Source organism: Quercus lobata, chromosome 12 (assembly GCF_001633185.2).
Source record: "Quercus lobata isolate SW786 chromosome 12, ValleyOak3.0 Primary Assembly, whole genome shotgun sequence".
Lineage (NCBI taxonomy): Eukaryota > Viridiplantae > Streptophyta > Magnoliopsida > Fagales > Fagaceae > Quercus > Quercus lobata.
The window spans coordinates 10,546,380-10,555,722 of NC_044915.1; the positions used below are offsets into that span (position 1 = coordinate 10,546,380).

Below are 9,343 nucleotides of genomic sequence, written 5' to 3' on the forward strand. Positions count from 1 at the left end.
TAATTTTTATAATATTGTTTTCATTATTCTAGCCAATGATTTTATAGTGCTACGTAACAAAATAATTTTTCCACCACTTTGCTGTATCTATGATTCTATGTCCCCATTAGTGATATATTTTACAGAATTATAGATTCCACAATCCACTAGGGAAGTTGATATTTTAGTTTTATATATATATATATATATATATATATATATAAGTAAGTAGTTGATCTCAAAGAAGTACTTACAAGAGCTAAAGTCATTGTAGCAAAGTAGTGGTTTAGGCAGAGGACACTAAAAAGGGTGTGATTGAGTTTGAGGTTTCAATTCATAGCACACCTGTTGAAGGAATTTTTTTGGTAAGAAGCACGGACATTCCAGAATCCTTAGCATGTCCATCTCGGACATGGACACGCCGGGGACACTATGCTTGTTCTCAATGTAATTTTAGATATGCTTTTTAAACATTTTGATGGTTGTTATTTGTTTTAAAAACTTCAAATAAACAAAGAATATGTATAGAAATAAATAAAATACACTTAGAGAGAGAGAGAGAGATATATATATATATATTAATCAATCAATTAATTAATTTTTGGTACGCCCACTTTGTCGGGTTGAGGAAAAAGTGAATTGTTAAAATCTATACTGGATGGAGTATCAATGCTGCATTTAGTGATGAAAGATTCTCTACATCATAAATTTTAATTACTAAAGTACAAAAGCTTTGCTTTTATTTGTGTGTTTTCATCTGTGGAACCAGTTAGTTATTCATCCGCCCCTCTCACTGTGGTGGGTTGTATATTGTTAATATTTGGTCAAGATAGGAGACACACATAATAAATCATGTTCAACATGTACATCTAAGACTCCACCATATTCTCCAATCCTAAAATTACAATGATTATCTCTCATTAAATTTTGTGGCACATGTGTAAAACTTTGATTCTTTTTAAATTTTATCTAAACATAAACCTCACAGTCCAAAAGATTCTTGATAAAGTGGGAGTAAAAATTAACCATTTAATGCAAATCTTTTATAAAGTGTTGTAAAAAACTTTCTTGGAGGAATAAAGTACTTTGTGTATATCTCTATATCTATATGTGTGTGTTTGTGCAAGGTGGAATTTATCTTTTTGCTCAACTGATTCTTTTAATCTTATCAAAATTCTGACATTGAATTTTTCATATTAGCTATGGCCTTGAGAGAAGCGAAGAATGCCAATATACTTCAGCTGTTGAAGGACAACAATGTGATGACAATTGTTCTCATTGGGGATGCAGGAGTTGGGAAAACATGGATTGCAAGAGAGATAGCTGATTTAGCAGACAAGGAGGACCTATCTTATGTGACTCTTTGGGTATTTCTGAATCAACAAGATGATAAGAAGTCTCTCCATGAGAACATTGCCCATCAATTGTCCGTACTTTCCACTATTGAGGAGTGGGAAGATAATGCCACTAAGGAGGAGGAGCATGAAGAGGAGGACGTGGAAAGCTTGAAAAAAAAGATATCTGCTAAGCTTAAAGAAATGAGATTGCCTAATAAGTTTCTTCTCCTGATTGTCGATGGTGTTCCTGACACAATGGATGAAAATGATATTTTAAGAGAAATTAGGCAATTGGATGAGCAGACTTCGTTTAAGGTTTTAATCACTAGAAGAAAAGAGCCAGTTGTGGAACGAAAGGAAGTGACTGAAACTAAGAGTGAGCTAATAAAAATAGTGATTGAGCCTTTGTCCAATGAAGAGGGATTAAGTCTGTTTAAGAAAAGAGTCACTGAAAACGTTTCAAGCATTGATGGTTTTCAAACACATGCATTAAGTATTGTCAAAAAGAGCAAGGGTCTACCAGCTGCGATTGTAGTAATAGCAGAAGCCTTAAATCGCATTGTAGAGCATGATTGTGGGGTTTGGACATTGGAAAGTGCTATGAAAGAAGCAGCGACATGTGAGGATGCACATAACAGTGCAAATCCACTGCTGCGCTGTGGGTATGAAATGTTGCCGAAGAGAGATAAGGCTTTGATTGATTGTTGTTGGTATAGCTTGCAGTTCTTTCTCAAGCATGGTGGAGTCCATTACAATGAGTTGATAGCTTGCTGGATATTGGAAGGATATTTTGGTCCTGTTGACCATGTTGAGAAGGTGTATGAAGTGGGACATCGTGTTTTAGTGGAGCTTATAGATCGCCATCTGCTGAAAATACGAGATGATAATGCCGTTGTCGTGGAAGGATTAGCACTTACGATCCTTGATTGTTGTCCTGATAGGAATGAAGGGAAATCAAGTTTGGGTTTGGCTAGAGTGTTTGAGGGTGGCCATTGGCAAGGTTTTGGGAGAATCACACATGCAGACGGTTTGATAAAAACAATGTGCAATCGTGACAAATGGGATAAAGTGTCCACACTACTAATTGATGGAAGTTGTCTCTCCAGGGAAGTCCTTGATACATTCTTTGAGCCAATGCGGGGAATCGAAGTTCTTGCACTTTTCAATCCCACAATCAAAACATTGCCATCAAACTTGTCTAAAATTCACAAGCTACGTCTTCTTGTGCTCAGAGGATGTGATCTATTGGAGAACGTTGATGATATCAAAGAACTTAAATCATTAACGGTTCTAGAGATATCAGGTGCTACCTCCTTGAAGAAAATTCCAGATGATTTTTTTCATAAATTGCTTCAACTTCGAAGCCTGAAGCTCTCTGCAGTCCAGATCAAATCGCTGCCTGCTTCGATCTCTGAATTGAGTGAACTTAGGTGGCTCATTCTAAGGGGGTGTGCTAGCTTGGAAGAACTTCCAAGACTACAAAAACTTGAAAACCTCCTAGTGCTTGATCTTTCTGGTGCTATTGAATTGAGAAAATTGAAAGATAAAACGTTTAAAGCACATGCAAAACTTCGAATGCTTGATCTTTCCCAAACAAAGATTGACCGCTTGCCTTTTTTGAAAAATCTGGGAAATCTCACTCAACTCTCCTTAAGATGTTGTAAATGCTTAACTAGACTGCCCAGCCTAAAATCAGTATCTCAGCTTGAAATTCTTGATCTTTCAGGTTCTTCTATGCTAAAGGAAAATCAAGATGAAATCTTTCCAAGTATGGATGGCCTCAAAACCCTCAATCTTTCTAATACCAAAATCAGGCATTTACCTTCCAATAATAACAGCCTCCCAAATCTTGAGTTGATGAATCTTTCTGATGCTTCGAGTTTAGACAAAATCGAAGATAATATCTTCGAACATCTGAGATACCTCCGTCATCTTAAACTCTCAAAAACCAACCTTCAAAAGTTACCCTCACTCTCTAACCTTTTTAACCTTGAAATTCTTAATCTTTCAGGTTGTAGTGCTTTGAAAGAAATTGTGGATGAATCCTTTCAGCACATGACTTGCCTTCAACAACTTAACCTCTCAGAAACTAAGATTGAATGTCTACCATCCCTTTCCAATCTTAGTAACCTCTGTCAACTCTTACTAAGAAACTGTGTCAATCTCAAAGAACTTCCACCTCTGGAATCTCTATCGAAACTTGAGGAGCTTGATTTATGTGGTGCAAGGTCTTTGAAAGAAACTGATGCTAAATTCTTGGAGAACATGGTTCACCTTCGGTTCCTCAACCTATCTGGAACTGAACTTAAGTTACCTCCCACGTCCAACCTCACCAACCTCACTCAGCTTTTACTTCAACGATGTAGACTGTCCGAATTATGTCCAAATTTGGAAAAATGTACACAGCTAGAGGTTTTGAATCTTTCTGAGACAGACATTCAGTCTCTGCCATCACTTGAAAATTTTAGCAATCTCCGTGACCTTAACTTAAGAGATTGTTCAAGCTTGGAGAGGCTACCGGGTCTGAAATCAGTTACTCATTTGGAAGTCCTTGATTTATGGGGAACTAGAGTCAAGGAGTTTCCCTATGAGATCTCACAGTTGACTCATTTGAAGCGCCTTAATCTACCAGACTTAAAGGATGTTCAAACACTTGACTGGGGGAAGTTAAAGAACTTACCAGAGGAGCTAAACTGGGATCAGTGTGGCATCTTCAAGTGCAGTCAAAACAGGCCTTGCATGTCATTGAGTGGCACTGAATTCTTCCAATATTTGAAGACAAATCCTGGGTTATGGGAGACATGCTTCAAAGAATTTCAGTTCTCTGTTTGTGCTCATGAAAAGGAAGGCACAGCTAGGGACATTTTTTGGCACAGAGTTGACCCTAACTTCAGAGAAATCTACTTCCAGACTCTTTCTCTTCCTGAAGAACATGGCAAGTATCTGGAAATCGTTGGATTTAATAGTTTTACCGGGTTTGAGGATGCCCTCCTAAAAGCAGAATATATCTCTTTGATTGATAACAAGTTTATCAAATCCTTATCAGACTTGGCTGCGGGTGTGAAGTCAATGAATGTTGGCAATGTCATGGCAATGAAAGGCTGTTGGCTAGAGAGGTCAACCGAAATGCAAACTATTTTTGATGAAGAGGCAGAAGTCTTAATGGAGGAAAATCTTGAGACTCTGTGGGCGTCAAACCTTCCCATATTGAAGAGTGTCTCCAATGGAAACTTGCAACTTGGACACCTTAAAAAATTATATCTAGATTGTTGCCCAATGCTTGAAACTGTCTTTCATTCATCCCAGCTGCCAGAAAATCTTGAAGTCCTCCAAATTAAATTCTGTGATAAATTGAAGACTCTGTTTATGCTAAATCCATCCACAGATTGTAAACTGCAGAATTTACAGAAGCTGCACCTGGTGGAACTGCCTAATTTGACTAGTATTGGGGTGCTAGAGTCAAAGAGCGTTCTGGATATATTTCCATCTATAAAATTAATCAAAGTCAGGGAATGCCCAAACCTCGAAAATTTAGATAAGATTAAGAAATTTGCATTTGTTGAAAATTCTGGACCCATGAAGTCCAGGGATCACTAGATTGAAGGAGAGCTCTCATGGTTTAATTAACAAGGGTAGTACTAGTTACATTGTGCATCTTGCGCCATTTGTACGCTCAGGTTTGTTATGGTTTCCCTGCATCTTTTTCATACATGGAAACCACAATTTGATATTCCTGCCCAGCTTGCTTTTTCCCCGTTGTTCCGTGTTAATTTCTCTTATGCCTTTCTTCATGTATCCAAGTTTAAGGTTATCGTAAAAGTTGTCTATTTTAGAGTGCATTAATTTTCCCAGTCCATATAATGCTCTGTAAACATTGTTTTTATTGACTTATGCAAATCACCTATGTTCTTTTCCTTCTAATTCGTTTGGTACAATGTTGAACTGTAAGGTACAAAATTCAGCTTCTAGGTTGCAGTTGTTTGTATAGGACCATTAATCCACTTGCCCTGGTATTTTAAAACAACTTGATAAACTACTTGCTGGGAACAGAGTGATACTTTGCTTATGTCAGTATACAAAGTAAATTTCTAAATTCATGTTTAGTTTTGGGTGAGAGCATTTTGAAGCAGGAGAACCATGGTTCGCCACTCCTTAATTAGCTGAGACTGCAAACTAATTAGCAAGTTCTGAGTCCATGGTATGGTATAGGTCATGATCAAGCATCGTGTAGCAACTAGGTCCAGATAGCTACTTACCACCAAGAAAAAAAAAAAAAATTAATGAAGAAGAAGATCAACATAGCCAAAGCTCAAAAAGTATTTGCATCTATTTTGAACTTGTAATTACATGATCAAGCCATATGTCAGAGGATTTTGTATAGAAGATTTCACTCGGTTATAAAATTTTCCTTAAGTTCAGTTTCTATCTAAACGAGGCAAAACCAAGAATCTGATATCATGTTTGGGACTTGTCTCTTAATGAGTTAGTTTTTATTATCCCCGTGACTGGTTAGAATTGTTTTCTGGTGAAATTGAATCAATTGATAGTTTACAAGAGTTTTATGGATGATTAGTCAAATATGTCGCCAAATATGCTAATATTAGTGATTATAAAAAAATGTTTGTTGATTTGCAAAATTTGGATGTTAGATATTAGTGATAAAGATGATCTCTTGTTTTGGGTTTATTGGGATTTTGAGTTATGTGATAATGCATCTACATCGTATTTGTATCTTCCAGATTTGTTATTGAAATTTCCTCTTGACCGTTGCCCATATATGTAGGCTATAGTTGAATTGCGTAAATTTCTAGTGTTCTCTTTTGTGCATGGTCATCTTTTTATTTTTGGATTTGGTTTTCTCCCGTTCCTATTAATTTTTTTTGTAATATTACTATTTCTCAAATATAATACTACCCAATGAGTATTATAAATAAACTATAAAAATATATTTTACAAAATATTTCCATATGAGTTTATGATGTACTCACATATCCGAAAGAATCTGTAACTAAATTGTTCACTTTATACTCCAATGCATATTAATTACAGAGTATAATGAGGACCCTTAAGACGTGGTAAGAAGAGACACAAACTCTGGTAGTCAAGACTCAAGACTCAAATCTTGAAGTAATGAAGTCACATGCGTGTTATTATGTCGAACGTATCTTGGAGAATTTGAGAAACGTCACTTCTCATCTCAATCTTATGTCTGATTCATGCAATTAAACGATTTTGTTTGAGTTGCCAAACGTCTTTCTAGTGTCTACTTTTTCAAAATTATTAGCTCTTAAAGCCATACATTTTTTTTTTAAACAAAAATTTATACAATCAAAACTAATCTATACCTACCATCTTATATAAATACTTTTTTTTTTTGCCTCTAAAGGTGCTTCTGTACTATGATGTCCTAAATAGTTCATGCTTACTATTGATTACTTGCTTGGTTTCACAATCTGGTTATAGTCTCCTAATTTCTCAACCACAGCTGAATACTTTTCTTCATCCTGGCAGTGTATTTTCTTCGAGTGATAGATCCTTATAATCGTCACTGTCGCCACCACCATCGCAAAAATGAAGATGCCGATACTGAAGACTGCAAAAATCAGACCACAATTAGTATAAACTTACTAGACCAATCTCTCTTTTATTATATGTAAAAACTAACAAATACTACTAGTTGAGGATTTTACCTACAAGCACATGCATAATAAAAACCCAAAAATTAAGATTAGTTTGTATTATGATTTATATATAATACATACGATCAATTGATCATGTATTGAAAATGGGATATATTGGTTAGCTAGTGAAAAAGACCTTTCCTGTGCCTGTTTTCCTCTGTTTTGAACAAGATATTGATGCTAGCTACTCCAATTTTTCAATTCATACAATTTTAAAATATTAATGTTACAACAATTCTAAAGTGTAATCAAGGGCATCATGATAGCTACTTATTTGACAAGGGTACATAGTGACAAGAAGGGAAGTTTCCTTTCAGTATTTCTACGAAAACCGGGTCAAAGTCTTTGTCAATTTGACCAACGTGAAGTAGAATTGAAATATAACCAATTAAAACCTTTGAGAGTTCTTATCCTAATACATGATGGACACATTACATATTTATGTGAGTGACATGACATTCATGATTTCTTTAGTTTTAGATCTTATTTTCCCACCATGATTCCATGTGAATGCTAGAAGATTAGACAGACAGAATAGTTACTTGGAATATGTGATAGGTTGGACTTTAGGGGGGTAGAAGATTGCTAGTATTTTTTTTTTTTTTTTTTTTCCTTCATTGGAAATGACATAGCAAGTCTGGAAGAATTTAGTAGTACATAAATTTTTTCTGATATCTCAAAAACTCTCAAACTATTGTTTTATTATCCCCATCATGATTTTATTATTCTCTTTTTAGTAAAATGAAATTTTCTTTTCTTTTCTAAGAAAATAGTACATGACAATATGTCCTGGTACATACTTTACAAGTTTCATTACTAATCAAAATTGTTAAAATTAGAAATTGTCAAATATTATAGGACATAATAAAAATTTCTAAAAACAGGAAAAAAAAAAAAAAAAAAAAAAAAAAAAAAAAAAAAAAGGACAAAGATTACCTATATCATGTGCCAAGTTAAAACATCCTGTTTTATCCTTCAATCCACAGTGGCTTCCGTTTGCTTCACAATCTTCTGATCCAGGCAAATCCCAAGATAATCCAAGACCAAAACTATTGTCAGCTAGGTAAGGACTATACTGAAAAGGAATTGCCACAGTTTTCACTGGCCTACAAGAATTTGGTAGAGCCAAGGAAGGCTCTACAGTATAGACATGATATTTGGAGCCACTTAGGCAGGGGATCTCACTGAAGGAAGAAGAAATCAACCTAGAAGAACAATTGAGGTATGTGTAGTTCTTAAGAACATGGTAATAATGGAAAGGTGTAAGAGAGAGATTGAGGTTAAGAAAGACTTCATGGACACAGTTTTTGGGGTCAAGAAGACTAAGACTTTTGGTGTGGTAAGAGATGGATTTAACAACCAAGTCACCATTATAGGATGGGAAGGGAATGAAAGTGGTGTTGTCTTTGCATACAAGCTCAAAACCAGGGTGACCACAGTGTTGGAGTTGCAAGCCTTTTACTTGGAATGGGAACTGAATCTTGGGAGCTCCATCACCACACTGCATCATGGTACAAGTGTCTTCAGAAGCGTTTATGCTTAGCAAGGTGGAAGAGAAGAGAATAAGGAAGAGAAAAGCATCCATTGCTTAACCAAAAAAAAAAAAGTATGTAGAAGACACAAGCTTGGGACAATGATAGTTGTTAGGTACTCTTTAATCTTATATGGGAAGGTGTTTAAATGGAACAGGGAAAAGAGAGTGAAGCACACCCGAAATGACTCAGAGGCTGCGAAACCCAAAGGACAAGCAAACTTCAGCCACCTAGAAATACTGTCTCTATTTTCTTTTTCTATACAGAACAAGTGGAGAGTTTTCACTTTAGAGAAAGCAAATATAGGTTTATTATTAAAAAATTTATTCAATTTTTTCCATCATAGAGTGTTTAAGGGGTTTGAACATTCAGTTGGAAAGTTTTAGGTAGTAGTGGTTTTGGACCCAAAACTTTGAGGAAGCATACAAGAAGATGCTTAAGGAGACTTTGGTACCCGGTCAAGAACGCAACCTAACGATCTGACCTCTCTTTTTACTTTAAAAAATTATAATAAACAACTAGGCGTCTCTTATTTTTCACGGGCTAATAAACCTTTACCCCTTTTTTATATTAAACTCACTTTTGACATTCATTTTTTTTACCATATTGTCTAAACTGTACGTTTTAATTTCAGTTTTATTTTCGGTGGACCCCTAAACTTTATGATTTTTCTGCTTATCATTTTCTGTTTTGGACCCTAGCCTTTCCGGCCATACCTCGTTAAATAACAAATACTACTTCATTTTGCAGGCTCTAACGAGTCAATATCTCTCACCAGTCATTGCCTTGCTGATTAAGTTATCTTGACTTTAGT

At 35.5% G+C, this 9,343-nt stretch overlaps 2 protein-coding genes across 2 annotated transcripts; one reads left to right on the top strand and one right to left on the bottom strand.

Moving 5' to 3' along the window:
* The first annotated feature begins 1,117 nt into the window (after positions 1–1,117).
* On the top strand, positions 1,118–5,068 carry LOC115972378 (putative disease resistance protein At4g19050). The gene has a single exon (XM_031092649.1). The coding sequence runs from the start codon at positions 1,182–1,184 to the stop codon at positions 4,911–4,913; it is 3,732 nt and encodes a 1,243-aa protein (XP_030948509.1). The 5' UTR covers positions 1,118–1,181; the 3' UTR covers positions 4,914–5,068.
* Positions 5,069–6,444: 1,376 nt separating this feature from the next.
* On the bottom strand, positions 6,445–8,825 carry LOC115971450 (RING-H2 finger protein ATL22-like). The gene is made up of 2 exons (XM_031091373.1): positions 7,934–8,825; positions 6,445–6,909 (listed from the first exon to the last, which is right to left on the bottom strand). The coding sequence occupies exons 1-2, from the start codon at positions 8,580–8,582 to the stop codon at positions 6,749–6,751; spliced, it is 810 nt and encodes a 269-aa protein (XP_030947233.1). The 5' UTR covers positions 8,583–8,825; the 3' UTR covers positions 6,445–6,748.
* Between the last annotated feature and the right edge of the window lie 518 nt (positions 8,826–9,343).

Excerpts from the sequence above, each read along its gene's own strand:
- LOC115972378 (XM_031092649.1), top strand. The coding sequence starts at position 1,182 with ATGGCCTTGAGAGAAGCGAAGAATGCCAATATACTTCAGCTGTTGAAG.
- LOC115971450 (XM_031091373.1), bottom strand. The coding sequence starts at position 8,582 with ATGGATGCTTTTCTCTTCCTTATTCTCTTCTCTTCCACCTTGCTAAGC. Across the intron at positions 6,910-7,933 it reads TAACTTGGCACATGATATAG|TCTTCAGTATCGGCATCTTC; the intron begins GTAATCTTTGTC and ends TGATTTTTGCAG.